This window comes from Engystomops pustulosus, chromosome 10 (genome assembly GCF_040894005.1).
Source record: "Engystomops pustulosus chromosome 10, aEngPut4.maternal, whole genome shotgun sequence".
Lineage (NCBI taxonomy): Eukaryota > Metazoa > Chordata > Amphibia > Anura > Leptodactylidae > Engystomops > Engystomops pustulosus.
This window is the reverse complement of record NC_092420.1, coordinates 102,165,062-102,184,416: the sequence shown is the minus strand read 5'-3', so window position 1 is coordinate 102,184,416 and position 19,355 is coordinate 102,165,062. Positions and strand designations below refer to the sequence as shown.

At 47.7% G+C, this 19,355-nt stretch overlaps 1 protein-coding gene across 4 annotated transcripts in view; it reads right to left on the bottom strand.

Annotated features, from left to right (window-relative positions):
• The window catches only part of ST6GALNAC3 (ST6 N-acetylgalactosaminide alpha-2,6-sialyltransferase 3), a 247,921-nt gene that overhangs the window by 126,697 nt on the left and 101,869 nt on the right, over positions 1-19,355 (bottom strand). The window contains exon 4 of one of the 4 annotated variants that reach the window (XM_072126956.1): positions 14,543-14,633. The exons of the other annotated variants lie outside the window; for them this stretch is intronic. Within the exon in view, the coding sequence (XP_071983057.1) occupies positions 14,558-14,633 (76 nt within the window). The 3' untranslated portion in view covers positions 14,543-14,557. Of the gene's footprint in view, positions 1-14,542; positions 14,634-19,355 lie in introns of those variants that run through there. 4 annotated transcript variants of the gene reach the window in all.

Here is a 19,355-nt window from a genome sequence, read left to right as displayed (position 1 = left end):
GCTGCTAATTCTCTGCCCGGCACATTAATATTCAGTGAGCGCTGAGCGCAGTCTAATGTATGGGTTACTTTACCACTGAATATCATTTGAACGCTCTTAAGACGCATTGAGCAAACTGATGAGGTGTCGGCCGCTCCGCGTGGCAGATCCTAGGATGCAGCCAAGAAACGTCACTAGTCTCTATCAACGAAAGCCGATACTGAGCGCACATGGCCCCTCCGTGATGTTACAGCAGCTTCAGTGAGCATTACGCATCAGGCAGCCACAGCTTGGATCCAGCTGGACTCACATTGATGATGAAGAAGCCCCTGGAGCTTTTATGAATGGAAATTCTATGACTGCTCCTCGGGGGCGGGCCCTGCTTTCCAGCAGATTATTACACAGCAGTCTTTTATGTCTCTCTTGAAATCCACCAATAAATTTGATGCGTAACATAAACTCATGACATATAGTGGACAGAAGGAAACTGTTTTCCAGTTTACAGGATCCACCTGGTCGGTGAGGTCCACAGGTTATACGTGTTGTAGGACCACCTCTGAGGAATCCTTGAAAACACATGAAATTATGTTTCATGACTTTAGGGATTTGGTGTTTACTTCAAAATGTCTAAGTGAAGATGTTGGTTATCTGGGGAATGTAAAAATGTCACTGCTGGTGGAAGGGGAAGAGGTCTCAACATCTAGAAACTGCATGAATACCAGTGATGTCTGGAAACAACTGCCCACGTCCGTGGTATGAGGGTCGGTGAGCTTTAATCTAGGGCATGGGGTATTTTTTTAGAGGATTTCCATGTACACACCATGACTAATCATCGCAGTGGTGGATGGTAAAGCTGACGCCATCACATGTCTTCTCCTACTATTGGACATTTTGGGGCTCATTTATTAAGGGTCCGAATGGCGCACTTTCGTCGGGATCGCGACTGGACCGGGTAAGTAAATGTGCCCCTTTGAGAACAAACTATCAACCAACTTCACAAAGGGATCATAGCCCAATAAAGCGAGAGGAAATATTTCTAAGTTCTCTTGGTATTTATTTAAAAGCACAAAACTGTCAATGTCCTCCGAGGACCACGTTACACCGGCCAAGTCTTAGGGAATATTGGTCGAGAAAAGGGGGAAATTATCAACTGAAAATAATAAAGTTCATTTTATCTCTTCAAATAAGTCATCCACAAAGGACAATGTTAGGACCTATTACTTTACACAAGCTTCTTCTCGGATGTATGTGACAGATGGACACTAGGAAGCAGGACTGGACATCTATGACATCGGAGAGCACTTATCACTGGTTATAGTCCAGTAAGACCAAACCTCAGGACATGGACACATGACGGTGACCGTCTATGAGAAGACCCATCTAATGAGAAAATTCTAAGTGATCCTGATTTATAGGGACATATCATGGTGGCCTTGTACGAGAAGGTCCGACTACTTAGTAGAGTTGATCAAAAAAAAACAGCGATGACAAAATGAAGACGCTCGAAAATCTGAAGAAGTTTTTCCTAAAGTAGCAAAGAGAAGCGACAAGTTTTTACAAACACTTTCCATTAACTTTAGAGAAAACTGAACAATTGCTCGAGAGATGGGCACACGGTGCAGGTTCAAAGGATGAAATGGTCCACAGCACTGAACTCCAAGAGTTGTGTAGTTGTGTATTGCTTAGCTTGTGATTGCCTCTACCCAAGAGGTGATTGTCTGACTCCCAAGTCATTGAACTATATAATTATTGGTGAGAGGTGATGTGGGCCCATTGGGTCAGTGACAGATCGGACACGAGGAAGTGCAGTCCAAGGGTTTGTGAGTTCTTAGTAAATCACTTGGCTCTCAACATCTCCAATCCAACAACAGTTGAGTTGATCCTCTTGGCCAAGGTTTTGTGCCGCCCTTAGATATTTAGAGGGAGAAAGTATCAGGAGATCTATTCTTAATATGCAGACTCCCCAAACCGAGTTTGGTAAAAGCTTGAGGTTTCCTGAAAGATTCTCCAGGAATTCATCCAGTGGTGGAGAACATGTCCCTAAAAAGTAGGGCATCATTTCTGTTCAATGCATCCGCCATTAAAATAACAAGGTTATGGAGGCCTGGGAAGTGCTGATGCTTCTATTATGGGGGGCAGGTGAGAGTTCCTCAGCAGGTTCTCCAGATGCCACCCGACTCACTGCCTTTAAATGAAGAAGGTCCCTTCCAAAAATTCCCCAACGTTGAAACTTCCGTTTCAAAGAAACTGCATAATCTGTCTAAATTCTATATCTTTCTCCATAAAATGAGTGCCATACCTAGTGTAGGTGTCATTACAGGTAGGTGTAGGTGTCATTACAGGTAGGTGTAGGTGTCATTACAGGTAGGTGTAGGTGTCATTACAGGTAGGTGTAGGTGTCATTACAGGTAGGTGTAGGTGTAGGCGTCATTACAGGTAGGTGTAGGTGTCATTACAGGTAGGTGTAGGTGTCATTACAGGTAGGTGTAGGTGTAGGTGTCATTACAGGTAGGTGTAGGTGTCATTACAGGTAGGTGTAGGTGTCATTACAGGTAGGTGTAGGTGTCATTACAGGTAGGTGTAGGTGTCATTACAGGTAGGTGTAGGTGTCATTACAGGTGGAGAGCGGAGCAGCAATGCAGCAAATGTTCCCATAAGCTTATGAGCGGAATAAATGTTTAATGGAGGAACATTAAAGTCTCTGTGAAGCGAGAATCTGGAGTGAGAAGGAAGTGCAGAGAGTGATCCACGATTCTGTCTGAAATGATGAAACAGTTTCCCCCCGACGTAATCCGCGGCGCCATCTGCTCCCGATGCTCCAGCAAAGAGTTATCATATGGAAGTGAAGAACAAAGCAATTTAACTGCTGAAGGTATAAAAACAATCTGTCAGGCTCCAGAGCTCGTTTCTTGTCCCGGACAAATTAATGATGAAAACATTATAAAAGATTTAATCCATTATCAGCGAGAGGCGAGTCATTGGAAAAGGACGGACTGTAGGTATCTGTATGGACAGGAGGGGCGGGGCACCCAAAAATGTTATAGAGGCCTAAAAGTTTTGGACTTTCCGCTCAGACTTTTTTTTACTGGAGGTCTTCCGATTCCCTTCTCTACATCCTCCACATGGCTCCTCCTACTTCCTGTCACATGGCGCTTAGTATAGCTTTGTTAATGTCCCCCTCATTATATAATACAACCTCTCCCCACAGGAAGGTGCCTGAGCATCAGAGGTATCTGGGGTGTTAGGTTTTGTATGTTATTGTAACACCGGAGGAGACTACCAATATCCTTCTCTACATCCTCCACATGGCTCCTCCTACTTCCTGTCACATGTCACTTAGGAAACCTTTGTTAATGTCCCCGGCCAATCACCAGCCAACCCTCGTTACATAATACAACCTCTCCCCACAGGAAGGTGCCTGAGTAATGGAGGTTTCTGGGGTGTTAGGTTTTATATATTATTGTAACACCGGAGGTGACTTCCGATTTCCTTCTCTACATCCTCCACATGACCAATGACGATTATTATTCTTAGAATTAGTCTGTACCGTGACACGCATGGTGCTACGCTCTTGGGCGAGGTGTCACCAGGACTATAACAACGAGATCCCTACAAGAGGACGAGTTATCCCTGCACCATGTACCATAGAGTGGCTCTCACGTGGCGGGGTAACAGGCATGTGTTACATATTTACACTGTGCCCCCCGGGGACTAATTTCTCTTGTTCTTCTTCATCAAAGACCCCCCCCCCCCCAGAGGTTTTTGCCCCAATGAGCCCTAAAACTGCCCGGATCAGCCCCTATAATGCAATGTAACTTGGGGTCCATATCCATGATGGACCTTTGTGGCCAATCAGCTGATTGCCGATTTATTCCTGTCTACGTGGTTATATCGCGGTCATGTGATGTTTGTAGACATGTTATAATAGAAGACTGAAGGTGTTGGCCTCTATCCGGCTGCGGGTCTATAATTAGCCGCCATTACCTCTCCAATGCTGAAAGCGTTCACTGAGTCATCTCCTCGAGAGGCGGCTCATCCACGAGTCTGAGAAAGGAGCAGCGATTCCGGATTATGGGCTATTATCGACATGATGATCATCAAGGAGTCCTGCTCCGCGGCTCTGATACCTCTTCAGGGATTAAACGGTGCGGATGTAACTCCATGATCACCGCACAAGACCAGAACCCCCAATAATACAGGCACCAGACCACCCTAAAAATTAGGGTGATTGTATATACCAGGATTTGAAATAACTTTATGATTAGGGGGTCGATATTTGGGATTTTGACTGATCCTGTGAATGAGAAGTTTTACCACTGCAGTACCAGGCGCAGCCATGAACCAGAGAGGCGCTGTTCTCTTTTTCTCTATATCTAATTAAAGAAAAAAATCCACAATCTGAATAATTTCATCTCCATCCTGAAGAAGTCACTTGCATCATTAATAATACAAGGAGCCCCCACACTGAGGCGGGAGGGGGGAGGGGTCTCCAGACTGAGGCGGGAGGGGTCTCCAGACTGAGGCGGGAGGGGTCTCCAGACTGAGGCGGGAGGGGGGAGGGGTCTCCACACTGAGGCGGGAGGGGGGAGGGGTCTCCACACTGAGGGGGGAGCGGTCTCCACACTGAGGCGGGAGGGGTCTCCACACTGAGGCGGGAGGGGTCTCCACACTGAGGCGGGAGGGGTCTCCACACTGAGGCGGGAGGGGTCTCCACACTGAGGCGGGAGGGGGGAGGCGTACGCTAAGGCCCTGCCAGCAGATGCCATTTATTTACAGCTCACGTCTCTAAGATTCCCCCGGGAGATGTTAGGACTTTCAAGTAGCATCCAAAATATCGTCCGCTCCCGCGCCGGGTGCTTTATATTAGATCGTCAGGAAAGGGATTGATATGAGGCGGAGGCTCGGTGACTAATGGAAGGAAATGCAGAACTGTCCAAACACACAGGATGGCGATTCCAGGATCCGAGGACATGACACTACCTCCACCCGACCAGACAGGGACCCACAGGACTGATGGAGGCCATAACAAAAGCAAAAGTACAAAATATGCAAAAAAGTTCAAGTTCAAACTATAGGACACAAGCCAGATTTAGTCATCCAAAAAAATATATATGTTGGTCACATACAAGCACAGCACACACAGCTCTGCTACATCCAGTCACTCACACACAGCTCTGCTACATACATGCACTCTCACACAGCTCTGCTACATACATGCACTCTCACAAGGCTCTGCTACATCCATTCACTCACACACAGCTCTGTGACATCCACCCCCCCCCCCCAATGTCTACACACAAAGCACCAAGGTCCTAAATCTCATAGGAAAAATAAAAATGTGAAAATGTTCAGTAAAAACATTTTGTAAAAATAAAGCTTGGACCCTTCATGTCTTACAGATATTATTAGATGATATCCGCAGGGGGGGGGGCTCCTTCCATCTCCTGAATCCGGTTTATCGCTCACGGTAAGACAAGCAGTGACATTTGTACACTGAGCCCCGCAGCGCCCCCTGCCTCCTGATTGTCTGCCTGGATGGAGATCGCCTTAAAGTGCTCCCCCCCTCACTGGTAGCGAGATGTCTCCGCGCTGCATCGGTAATAATCTGACCAGCGAGTGTGGAAGGAAGTAATTAGGGGGATGGAAAGACGAGCGAGGGAAACGACTGCACAAAGAGTCATCACAAAATCACAGAGAACTGAGAAAACTGACGCGCCTTCAGATTCTCGATACAAAAGGCGATTATTGTTTTAAAATGAGACCAGAAAGACAAAACAGAAACTGGAGGAAATTCTGGAAACCAACGTAAGGATTCAACCTAAACACAACAACAATAAAGACATTGGGGCTCATTTACTAAGGGTCCGAACGCCGCACTTTTGTTGGGTTTCCCCAATATTTCCGTTTTGCGCCAAATCGCCCCGGGTTTTTGGCGCACGTGATCGGATTTTGGCGCATCGGCATCGGCTTGCACGTGACAGAAATGGGGGGGGCGTGGCCTTCAGACAACCTGACAGATTCGGAAAAACCGCGGAATTTAAAAAACGAATTGTGTCGCAAGATCAGCACTTACATGCACAGAGAAGAAGAAGGTGAACTCCGGCGGACCTCAGCGCAGCAGCGACACCTGCTGGATATCGGGCGCACGACATTAGTGAATCGCGGCAGATCTGAATCCTCGTCGGACAATGCGCCGCGGGATCGCTACGGACCAGGTAAGTAAATGTGCCCCAGTGTTGTAAATTAAAATAACATTTTTCTAGATAAAATGTTTCACTAATAACAGACCAGTGTGAATTAGGCTAGTACTGCTGCTTACACTTGTGTGTTTTTGTTACTGTGCTGGGATTTCTTGCTCGGAGAGGGGAGGAAAGAGCTGCTTATTCACAGCCTGGCCTCTGAGTTGCTCAAATATTGATAAATCAGAAGGAAGACCTGATTTAGTCTCCATGCACACCACCTTACATTCCTTTAAGATGATATGGTGCATGTCTTCAACTTCACAGCCAAGATCCGAACCTTTTTTACCCTTTTATGAATATTTATTTAATCCTGACACAAATCATTTGTTTTTTCAATAGTAAGAAAAGACCTAAAATAAAAAGACAATAGCCATAAAGAAACGGCTTGAATATCGGAGTCAGTAGGCTGCAATTAAAATGTTATTGATGAACATTTGATACTACTTTGCTGGGGTTTCCTGCTTGGAGAGGGGATAAAGAGCTGGAACCCAGACACATAAGATTGTGGCTCTTCGGTATGTAAAAGGATTCAGTTCAAACACAATATTGACATTGATGGTTGTTATATAGAATTGTTTCCCCTAAATCACTTCCCTTCCTTGGTTAAACTTGATGGACATTTGTCTTTTAACAACCGTATAAACTATGTAAAAAAACGATGTAATAACCATAAAAAAAACTGCTTTTTTGGTGCACGCAATCGGATTGTGGCGCATCGGTGCCAGTGTGCATGCAACGGAAATCGGGGGGCGTGGCCAAACGAAAACCCGACGGATTCGGAGAAACCACCGCATTTAAAAAAAAAAGTGTCACTGGACACACACTTACCTGCACCCAGCAATAAATAGTGAACTCCGGCGGACCTCAGCGGATTTCAGCGCAGCAGCGACACCTGGTGGACGTCGGAGGAACTGCCTTAGTGTATCGCCGGAAGACCCGAATCCACCGCAGAGAACGCACCGCTGGATCGCGAATGGACCGGGTAAGTAAATCTGCCCCACTGTGTACTGACAATGTGCTTACATTATTTGGGAACCATTTTCCAGTGGACAATGCAAGAAGACTTGATTTTTGGAATATGCTAGAAATATAATGCACTTTTCATGGATGAATATGTGATTCGGGATTCGTGATCCAGCAATCCTCCCGGCTAGTACTGGGCTACAATGGTGTGCGCTAATTACTGTGCTGGGATTTCCTACTTGGAGAGGGGAAGTAAGAGCTGCTTCATTCACAAGCTGTAACTATACACATCACATGCCGTAAGATCACCTTTCACCTTACAACTAGGGATGGATAATGTTGGTTGCATTTTTATTCACCAATCCTGATATTAATCTTTGTACATTTGGGGGGCGATAAGATTAAAAAGAAAAAAGGGCAGAAATAATTACGACAACATTAGTTCTGTAACAGCCGCGCGTCACGTCCCTCGTTACACGTTCTCAGTTACCACAATGTATGCAGGCGATGTTACCAGGAAATCGCTGAGAGATGATAATGCAATTTCTCTGTCTGAGTCGTAGTCCCCAGACGGTCCCTCTCGCCTCCCCCCACCGCCCTGCGCTTGTTCCCAGTCACCTAAACTAATTATCATTCCCAGGAGCTGCCGATTACAGAAGACCTTGATAAAGCGCTCACCTGGATGGCGTACGCCGCGTAATTATGCCTTCGCTAATTATATTCGCCGCTGCTATATGATCTCTGAAATTTACAATGACAAAGTTACATTGGGGGTCATTTACTAAGGGCCCGATTCGCGTTTTCCCGACGTGTTACCCGAATATTTCCGATTTGCGCCGCTTGTACATGAATTGCCCCGGGTTTTTGGCGCACGCAATCGGATTGTGGCGCATCGGGGCCGGCATGCGCGCGACAGAAATCGGGGGGGCGTGGCCGAACGAAAACCAGACGTATTCGGAAAAACCGCCGCATTTAAAAACCGAAAATGTGTCGCTTGGGGAGCGCTCACCTTCACCTTCTATGGGATGGTGCATTCCGGGGCGTTAAGATTATTTTCGGCGCTGCAGCGCCACCTGGTGGACGGCGGAGGAACTACCATCTTAAATCCCAGCCGGACCCGAATCCTGTGCAGAGAACGCGCCGCTGGATCGCGAATGGGCCGGGTAAGTAAATGTGCCCCATTGTGTCCATATATTGTAATATGTAACTGTTGGGGGAGGACACTTGACCCCTCCCACAAACCCCAAATTGTGGCTGCAGCTCCACCGCTTCCAACATCAGTGGATTTTTATCTTCTATTTTCCACCATCATTATTTTCGTATCACTATTGTCAGATGGGTGGAGACAACCTGACCCCGCCCACATGACTGTAAGGATCGGGACACAATAACATTGATGCCTCTGGAATAGTGGAGGTGAGAAAGTTTTATGTGTGCCAAACTTAGTAGACCCCATGGCAATAAAGGGATGTAAAGAGTTTGGCGATCGGTGAGGGTGGTGAAAGGACGAGTGATGGGTGTAGATCTCTGGGACCCCAATCTATGGTGGCAGCAGTCGTTTTAAATGATCATGACAGCCCCTTCTAATGTTTGCACAGGCAGTGGGTTATGATGGAAAGTGCAACCCATCCCATTCATCTGAACGGGACATCTTATCCTTAAAGTGCACAGTGCCATACATTGCATAGTGGCTGTGCTTGGTATTGCAATTCAGCTTAATTCCCTTGAATGGGTCCGAGCTGAAAATAGGCAAATATAGTAAATGTACTTTATAAGCGTCTAGGGGCTGACAATATATTTTGGACTGCAAAAATAAGGCCCAGATTTGTTTATTCCTCATTACAGATGAGCAGATCCGATGGTCACCGGTTGGGTTCGGCCACCTGCCCAATCAGAGCCATGGCTAGTTGGTAGGGGGCATCAATTTACCTGTTTGGTTGTTCGGCCGCCAATCCAATATAACAGGCCAGAGAATACCCCCAGTCCAGACTATACATGAGTTTAAAGGGGCTCTCCAAGACTTTTGAAAAACTTCTATATGGCCAAGAAGGGGGGGGGGGTGCTGCTCAAAAAAATAAACCAGCTCTTACCTCGCTGTCTCTCCAGTCCATGCCCCTACGCTAAGTTCAGCTTCTGTCTGGCCTAGTTGGCCCCCCAGTCCCCATATCTCAGTATCTAATACAGCGCTAGGAATGGGATGGGTGGGCATGGAATTGTAGAGATGGGGGCGCGGGACACCAGGAGGGACCGTGGTAAGGTAAGTACAAGTTTAATTTTTTTAAGCTGCCCCCTCCCGGCCACATAGAAGTTTTTGAAAAGTCTTGAACAAACCCTTTAAAGTGGCCTCAGCCATTTCATACCCCCATCAGTGCCATATACACAAACATTACATTCACGTGTAATTTATCTGCTATATATATATATATATATACACTCACCGGCCAGTGTATTAGGTCCACCATGCTAGTAACGGGTTGGACCCCCTTTTGCCTTCAGAACTGCCTCAATTCTTCGTGGCATAGATACAACAAGGTGCTGGAAGCTCCTCAGAGATTTTGCTCCATAGTGACATGATGGCATCACACAGTTGCCGCAGATTTGTCGGCTGCACATCCATGATGCGAATCTCCCGTTCCACCACATCCCAAAGATGCTCTATTGGATTGAGATCTGGTGACTGTGGAGCCATTTGTGTCCAGTGACCTCATTGTCATGTTCAAGAAACCAGTCTGAGATGCTTCCAGCTTTATGACCTGGCGCATTATCCTGCTGAAAGTAGCCATCAGATGTTGGGTGTTTTTTCTTTTTCGGACCATTCTCTGTAAACCCTAGAGATGGTTGTGCGTGAAAATCCCAGTAGATCAGCAGTTTCTGAAATACTCAGACCAGCCCTTCTGGCACCAACAACCATGCCACGTTCACAGGCCACAAATCACCTTTCTTCCCCATACTGATGCTCGGGAGAACTGCAGGAGATTGTCCTGACCATGTCTACATGCCTAAATGCACTGCCGCCATGTGATTGGCTGATTAGAAATTAAGTGTTAACGAGCAGTTGGACAGGTGTACCTAATAAAGTGGCCGGTGAGTGTATATATATATATATACACATTTCTCCAATTACATCAAAAGAAAATGTCCCTGTGTGAAGATAATTTCCCATAAATGTCCCCATTTTGTCCCTTAGAAACAAGACAGTTGTCCTTGTGTAATGACCCGAGGGCAGCACTAAAGGGTTATAATGAATGCGATGCAATATGTGTATATACACCGCGCATGACACTTCCATGATCTGAAGGAATGAAATATTCTCATTGGAGACTTTTGTTCTGTATAAAGTTGAATGTGCTGACAACAAACTCACAAACACATCATCAATGGAAATCAAATTTAGTAACCAATGGAGGCCTGGATTTGGAGTCACCCACAAAATGAAAGTGGAAAAACTCACCACAGGATCTAACTTTGATGTAATGTTCATAAAATAAGACAAAATGAGGCTCAGTATTGTGTGTGGCCTCCATGTGCCTCTATGTCCTCCCTACAACACCTCGGCATGCTCCTGATGAGGCTCAGTATTGTGTGTGGCCTCCACGTGCCTGTATGACCTCTCTACAACACCTCGGCATGCTCCTGATGAGACTGAGTATTGTGTGTGGCCTCCACATTCCTGTATGACCTCCCTACAACACCTCGGCATGCTCCTGATGAGGCTCAGTATTGTGTGTAGCCTCCCGTGCCTGTATGACCTCTCTACAACACCTCAGCATGCTCCTGATGAGACTCAGTATTGTGTGTGGCCTCCACGTGCCTGTATGACCTCCCTACAACACCTCGACATGCTCCTGATGAGGCTCAGTATTGTGTGTAGCCTCCCGTGCCTGTATGACCTCTCTACAACACCTCAGCATGCTCCTGATGAGACTCAGTATTGTGTGTGGCCTCCACGTGCCTGTATGACCTCCCTACAACACCTTGGCATGCTCCTGATGAGGCTCAGTATTGTGTGTGGCCTCCACGTGCCTGTATGACCTCCCTACAACACCTGGGCATGCTCCTGATGAGCTTCAGTATTGTGTGTGGCTCCACAGGCCTGTATGACCTCCCTACAATTCCTCGGCATGCTCCTGATGAGGCTCAGTATTGTGTGTGTCCTCCATGTGCCTGTATGACCTCACTTCAACACCTGGGCATGCTCCTGATGAGGCTCAGTATTGTGTGTGGCCTCCACATACCTGTATGACCTCCCTACAACACCTCAGCATGCTCCTGATGTGGCTCAGTATTGTGTGTGTCCTCCACGTGCCTGTATGACCTCACTTCAACACCTCAGCATGCTCCTGATGAGGCTCAGTATTGTGTGTGGCCTCCACATACCTGTATGACCTGCCTACAACACCTCAGCATGCTCCTGATGAGGCTCAGTATTGTGTGTGGCCTCCATGTGCCTCTATGACCTCCCTACAACACCTCGGCATGCTCCTGATGAGGCTCAGTATTGTGTGTGACCTCCACATGTCTGTATGACCTCCCTACAACACCTCAGCATGCTCCTGATAAGGCTCAGTATTGTGTGTGGCCTACATGTGCCTCTATGACCTCCCTACAACACCTCGGCATGCTCCTGATGAGGCTCAGTATTGTGTGTGGCCTCCACATACCTGTATGACCTCCCTACAACACCTCGGCATGCTCCTGATGAGGCTCAGTAGTGTGTGTAGCCTCCATGTGCCTGTATGACCTCCCTATAACGCCTCAGCATGTTCCTGATGAAGCTCAGTAGTGTGTGTGTGTCCTCCATGTGCCTGTATGACCTCCCTACAACACCTCGGCATGCTCCTGATGAGGTTCAGTATTGTGTGTAGCCTCCATGTGCCTGTATGACCTCCCTACAACACCTCGGCATGCTCCTGATGAGGCTCAGTATTGTGTGTGACCTCCACGTGCCTGTATGACCTCCCTACAACACCTCGGCATGCTCCTGATGAGGTTCAGTATTGTGTGTAGCCTCCACGTGCCTGTATGACCTCCCTACAACACCTCGGCATGCTCCTGATGAGGTTCAGTATTGTGTGTAGCCTCCACGTGCCTGTATGACCTCCCTACAACACCTCGGCATGCTCCTGATGAGGCTCAGTAGTGTGTGGCCTCCATGTGCCTGTATGACCTCCCTATAACGCCTCAGCATGTTCCTGATGAAGCTCAGTAGTGTGTGTGTGTCCTCCATGTGCCTGTATGACCTCCCTACAACACCTCGGCATGCTCCTGATGAGGTTCAGTATTGTGTGTAGCCTCCACGTGCCTGTATGACCTCCCTACAACACCTCGGCATGCTCCTGATGAGGCTCAGTATTGTGTGTGACCTCCACGTGCCTGTATGACCTCCCTACAACACCTCGGCATGCTCCTGATGAGGTTCAGTATTGTGTGTAGCCTCCACGTGCCTGTATGACCTCCCTACAACACCTCGGCATGCTCCTGATGAGGCTCAGTATTGTGTGTGACCTCCACATGTCTGTATGACTTCCCTACAACACCTCGGCATGCTCCTGGTAAGGCTCAGTATTGTGTGTGGGCTCCATGTGCCTGTATGACCTCCCTACAACACCTCGGCGTGCTCTTGGTAAGGTTCAGTATTGTGTGTGTGTATGACCTCCCTACAACACCTCGGCATGCTCTTGGTAAGGTTCAGTATTGTGTGTGGCCTCCATGTGCCTGTATGACCTCCCTACAACACCTCGGCATGCTCTTGGTAAGGTTCAGTATTGTGTGTGGCCTCCATGTGCCTGTATGACTTCCCTACAATGCCTCATTAACCCACACAAGTGGCTCCGGTAGTGCAGCTCATCCAGGATGGCAAGCTGTGATAAGAAGGTTTGCTGTCTGTCAGTGTCTAGAGGCTGGAGGGGCTACCAGGAGACAGGCCAGTACATCAGGATATACTCTGGCCCGAGAGAGGGGGAAGGTTTATAGTACTCTGGCCTAGGATACTTTATATCCCCTGAGGCATACTCTGGTCTAGGCATCTAGGCAATTTTATACTCCGGGGTATACTCAGGCCTAGGCTACTTTTTAGCTGGGGGTATACTCTGGCCTAGGCTTCTTTATAGCCCGGGTTATAGTCTGGCCTGGGGGGGGGTATACTCTGGCCTAGTAAATTCAAAACAGCAAGGTGGTGTGTAAAGAATGGTCCATGCCGTAAATGCATTCCAAAATAATCTGAAGTTTATTAAATTAACACCAATAAAAACATTTAAAAAATGCACGTGTAAGAATACGTGCCATAACAGGGAAATTGGTTATGATGCAACCAGTGATTTTCCCCTCCACACTATCCCCTATATGAATATGTGCAAGTACAACATAAGTACATACAATCTTAAAGGTGCAAACTGGCTCACAGAAACAGAATGTCACAATCAACAATGCATGAAAGCTAAAATAGCCTCTATGTATCCATATACAATTGCCAGAAAGGTCCAATATTACCTAATTCAGACTTGCATAGGGGAGTAGTGTGGGCTAGTGCCGGGGCGGCTGCGCGTGCGGCGCGTGGCGTTGTGGGAGGTTCGCGGCTGAGACATCATCAATCACAGGTGCAGGTAATGCATAAGACATCCCATTGGTCAACGGGCTCGAAAAACCTGTACATATACTGCTACTAACACCAAGTTACCCCTGAGGAAGCCACGGAGGTGGCGATACACGTGAAAGGGCACTAGCCCACACTACTCCCCTATGCAAGTCTGAATTAGGTAATATTGGACCTTTCTGGCAATTGTATATGGATACATAGAGGCTATTTTAGCTTTCATGCATTGTTGATTGTGACATTCTGTTTCTGTGAGCCAGTTTGCACCTTTAAGATTGTATGTATCTATGATGCACTTGCACATATTCATATAGGGGATAGTGTGGAGGGGAAAATCACTGGTTGCATCATAACCAATTTCCCTGTTGTGGCACGTATTCTTACACGTGCATTTTTTAAATGTTTTTATTGGTGTTAATTTAATAAACTTCAGATTATTTTGGAATGCATTTACGGCATGGACCATTCTTTACACACCACCTTGCTGTTTTGAATTTACGTGGATTGTTCATGGTGTGGGTCCTATTGATAATAGACCAAATTTGTTGAGCCTATTCTGAGTTTGGCATGTTCTACTCTGGCCTAGGTCACACAATACCCGGGTAAAATCTGGGATGGGGTTATTCTGGCTACATTAGCAATATCATAATATCATAGGATCTGCTCACCTCTAGCCCTCACCTGTCTACCTGTAGGTAATGCTACAACCATGGGTAACTTTCTATATGGTGCATTCTAATATTTAATATTTGAACATTCGCGGCAGTAGAAATCCCGCACTTTATCCAGACACATCTCCTTGTCCTTGTTTACTAATTAGTTCTGGAGAAATAATCGGTGACGGAGAGCGCATCAATCTGCAAAATTAAAATTGTAATTGGAGAGAGACCTGGTAATTACCCAAAAACATCCACAAAAACAGAGCGCCATAAACCGCCCTCCGCCCTCTCCGGGGTCTCACGAGGGTTTCAGGGTGGGGTGGGGGTGGGGGGGGGGGGCTATAAAAAAGTCTGAGTGATTTGGAGCCCGTAGCCATTAATCCATTGCGCTGCATACAAAAGAGAAGCGGCTGATCCACAACCAAGACTCGTAAACGCTGCCAGCAATGTCCTCCCAAAGGCTCCATTTTGGAGATAATAAACTTGATCTACACGTCTAATAACATTTAATACATTTCAGTACACAATCTTAATTTGTATCCGAAATCACCAGGTTCTCCGGGAGACGGATCCACCCGCCCGGGGTTGGTTGCTTATTGTCTGGCTGATTATGTAACGCAATGTAAATCACGGGGCGAGTCGTGGATCAAGATGATTAGTGAAATTATACGATAACGATCCACAACGGAAAAAAACTGGGGCAGATTAATGGCGGCAGGAATAATTGTTTTGGTTAAATTATTTATGCGGCGGATGGGGAGACGCGCTCCGCAGGTCCTGGCGTGGATATAACTGTACCGTGTGGGAGGAGGTGTCATCTACGCGGCTCAGATGAGATTGTTAGAATCGGCCATTACATTATTGTGTAGAGTCACCTCCAAGGACGAGGGCGTTGGCTCCCGGATATCTGGGAAGGGGAAAAAGATGAAGATCTACAAAGGGAAATGATTGAACTGAGGCAACAACTGGCTGAAAGGCAGATGTGACTTGTCACGGCCTGAACTCCACAAGTCCTGGAACCGTCTGTGGTATCTGGAGACATTAGCAGAAGATCCTTTAGGTTGCAGGTTGTGACCTCCAAGGATCAGACTCAACACTTGATTGTGGAGTCTTCCCTTGAAGTCTTGGCCATGTTCCCCAACAATTCTTGCACTGCATTTCTCAAAGCCACTGCCATTAGAGGGGCATCGCGTGCATGACCGGAGAACTTAGGGGGGAATTTATCAGAGCTGGTTCCACCAGTTTTCTGGCATATAAGCCCTGAAATAGGGGCAATTCCTGGCGTAGCCTATTTCCCACCTTGGTGTGGAGGGGTGTGCTTGGTGAAGGATTGGGTAGGTGCAGGATCTTCCTAATGCAGGGTATAGGGCAATTCTACACCAAAGTGGACCTGGCGTATGGTGTTGAAATAAACCCCCTCAGTCTATTGAACGGGAAGATGAGGCCCCACCCAACTTATAATACTAATAAGCTCCCCATTTCTGCAGCCACTTATAACAGCCCCTTTTCTTAAAGGAAATCTACCACTTCTAAAAAAAAGGAGAAAATCACCTACACATACTCCCTTACGCTCCTCATCTTGTCCCGGCGGTGGTCTTGGCTAAGCTTGACACACCGGAATCACCTAAAATAAGACCTTAAAAAAATTGCAGCCCGGAGCACGAGGATGTGATGTCCATCGCTCTGGGCTGCTTAATATTCACACCTCTCGCACCTCCCTCTCCCATGCTGGATGTCACGCAGGAGGTGTGAATAATTAGCAGCCTGGAGCATGGGGATGAGATGGCCAGCACTCTGGGCTGCTTATTATTCACACATCCCTCTCCCATGCTGGAGAGGGAGGTAAAGTCACGCAGGAGGTGTGAATAATTAGCAGCCTGGAGCACAGGGATGAGATGGCCAGCACTCTGGGCTGCTTATTATTCACACATACCTCTCCCATGCTGGAGAGGGAGGTAATGTCACGCAGGAGGTGTGAATAATTAGCAGCCTGGAGCACAGGGATGAGATGGCCAGCACTCTGGGCTGCTTATTATTCACACCTCCCTCTCCCATGCTGGAGAGGGAGGTAATGTCACACAGGAGGTGTGAATAATTAGCAGCCTGGAGCACAGGGATGAGATGGCCAGCACTCTGGGCTGCTTATTATTCACACCTCCCTCTCCCATACTGGAGAGGGAGGTAATGTCACGCAGGAGGTGTGAATAATTAGCAGCCTGGAGCACAGGGATGAGATGGCCAGCACTCTGGGCTGCTTATTATTCACACCTCCCTCTCCCATGCTGGAGAGGGAGGTAATGTCACGCAGGAGGTGTGAATAATTAGCAGCCTGGAGCACGGGGATGAGATGTCCGGCACTCTGGGCTGCTAATCATTCTTGCCTCTTGCACCTCCCTCTCCCATGCTGGATGTCACGCAGGAGGTGTGAATAATTAGCAGCCTGGAGCACGGGGATGAGATGTCCGGCACTCTGGGCTGCTAATCATTCTTGCCTCTTGCACCTCCCTCTTCCATGCTGGATGTCACGCAGGAGGTGTGAATAATTAGCATCCCGGAGCACTGGACATCTTATCCCCATGCTCTGTGCTGCTTTTTTTAGGTCTTTTTTTGGTGATCCTGTCGTGTCAAGCTTAGTGCCAGGATCAAGATGAAGAGTGTAGGGGAGTATGTGTAAGTGTTTTTACTTTTTAGAAGTGGTAGATTTCCTTTAAGCCCCTACCCCACACCAAGATTGCCCTCCCTGCAATTCATAATGAGTATTTTCTGATGTGTTTTGGTTCACCAATGGCATCTCTCTTCTCTGCCGCTTCTATGTGAGCCCTAGGAAGAAGGCCGGCCTCAGCCTTGCACCGCGGGAGAAGGGCACAATGATGGAGTAGGGTGCTGAGGGCAACTAACTCCTGCGTTCATGTCCTTGGGGATGGTCTATTCTGGGGACTCTAAACCTCTTGTATAACTGCATCCATCAATGGCGCGTAGCAGGATGTACGACGGCTTAGTACAATAATTCAGTATTAGACACAATGGGGCTCATTTACTTACGTGGTCCTGTCGCGATCCAGCTGTGCGTTCTCTGTGGAGGATTCGGGTCTTCCGGTGATTCACTAAGGTCGTGCGCCTGTTGTCCACCAGGTGTCGCTGCTGCGCTGAAGTCCGTCGGAGTTCACTGGAGTTCCCCATCCATTGCTGGGTGCAGATAAGTGCGTTTCAAGCAACACTTTTTTTTTTAAATACGGCGGTTTTTTTGAATCTGTCGGGTTTTCGTTCGGCCACGCCCCCCCGATTTCCGTGGCATGCTTGCTGGCTCCGATGCCCCACAATCAGATCGCGTGCGCCAAAAACCCGGGGCAATTCAGGGAAAATCGGCGCAAAACGGTAAGATTCAGGTAACCCGACGGAAAAACGTGATTTGGGCCCTTAGTAAAGGAGCCCCAATATCTAATATCCCCATCAGCGCCCCTTCATCCGCTGCAGCTCTTATCTCCGTCCTCTCGTTGGTTCACTACATTGTAGCGCCGGGTAGCGAGATCCATTACTTTCTCCGACTCGCTGGATTTTCCCCCGTAATCTAATACTCGGTAAATGAGAGTTGAAGCTTCAATTTAAAGCAAACAAATTACATTTCAATAACTCCGGGACGTTTATCAGTGAGAGCCGAGTTCTGCTTTATGAGGGAGCCGAGACTAATTACCATAAAAAATGGATCGCGCACCAGGAGGCTCCAGATAACGCCGCGCTCCTGTCATATCCGACATTTTACACCTTTTTTTTTTCCCTGAGTTTTTCTCATAGTTTCATAATGTAAGTTATGTTCAACGGCTTCTGGTAATGGCGCCCGACGGCCTCACTAGGAGCGGAGAATAAATAATGCAGAATGGTTCCTTTCCCGGGATCCTGAGGGGCTCCGGGGTAATGAGGGAACCGCGTGCCGAGGATAGCGACGTTATTACAATGTGGCTGCAGGTGAGCGAGAGCCGAGGAGAACAATGAGCTAAAGACAATGCAAAATGTATGTCCCAATAAAGACACCGCAAAGGAGGGAGAAAGCGGGAGAACGGGGGATGGGAGGCGGATCCAAAAAGGACGGACGCTGAGGTCCTAGGAATGTTGTGCTAACATGGATCCAATCTATGGTCCAGAGTAGAGACCGATGACGGATGCGCTGATGCAGGGGGCGGGGGGGGGGGGGGCTGTAGCGTTACTGAGCATCCGCCATCAATCAGGAATCGCGAGGGATCAAGGTCACAGAACTGGGGGGCAGATCATGTACCTTATTACGGAGCTGAGCAGGTAAGACATAATGGGGCTCATTTTCTAAGGGCCCGGCGCCAGTTTTCTGTCGGACTTTGCAGGTTCTTTTAGGTGCAAACTCCTCGCACCGGTATTTCACAAGTGTCTGCACAAATTAGGGGGCGTCCGGTGCTCAGACAGACCAAGTGCCAGATTTATTAATGTGTCACACGCCCCATGGTAAAGGTGCACTTTGCAGAAGTGCTGCATTCTGTTAGGGCTGCGCCCCCTGAACTGCCCCGGCAGAGGGCAGCACTTCTTTTTGGTCCTGTCTAGTCTGCAGGGGGCGCCAGATTCAGGATTTCTGGAGCCCTTTCTTCATGAATCTGGCGCCCCCTGCAGACTACACAGCACATAGTACAGACTGCACTGCTTTTAGAAAATGTTCCCCATTTTATTATCTGCAGGCAGTATGTTATAGAGCAGGAGGAGCTGAGCGGATTGTACATAGTGTCCTATCTGCAGGCAGCATGTTATAGAGCAGGAGGAGCTGAGCGGATTGTACATAGTGTCCTATCTGCAGGCAGCATGTTATAGAGCAGGAGGAGCTGAGCGGATTGTACATAGTGTCCTATCTGCAGGCAGCATGTTATAGAGCAGGAGGAGCTGAGCACATTGTACATAGTGTCC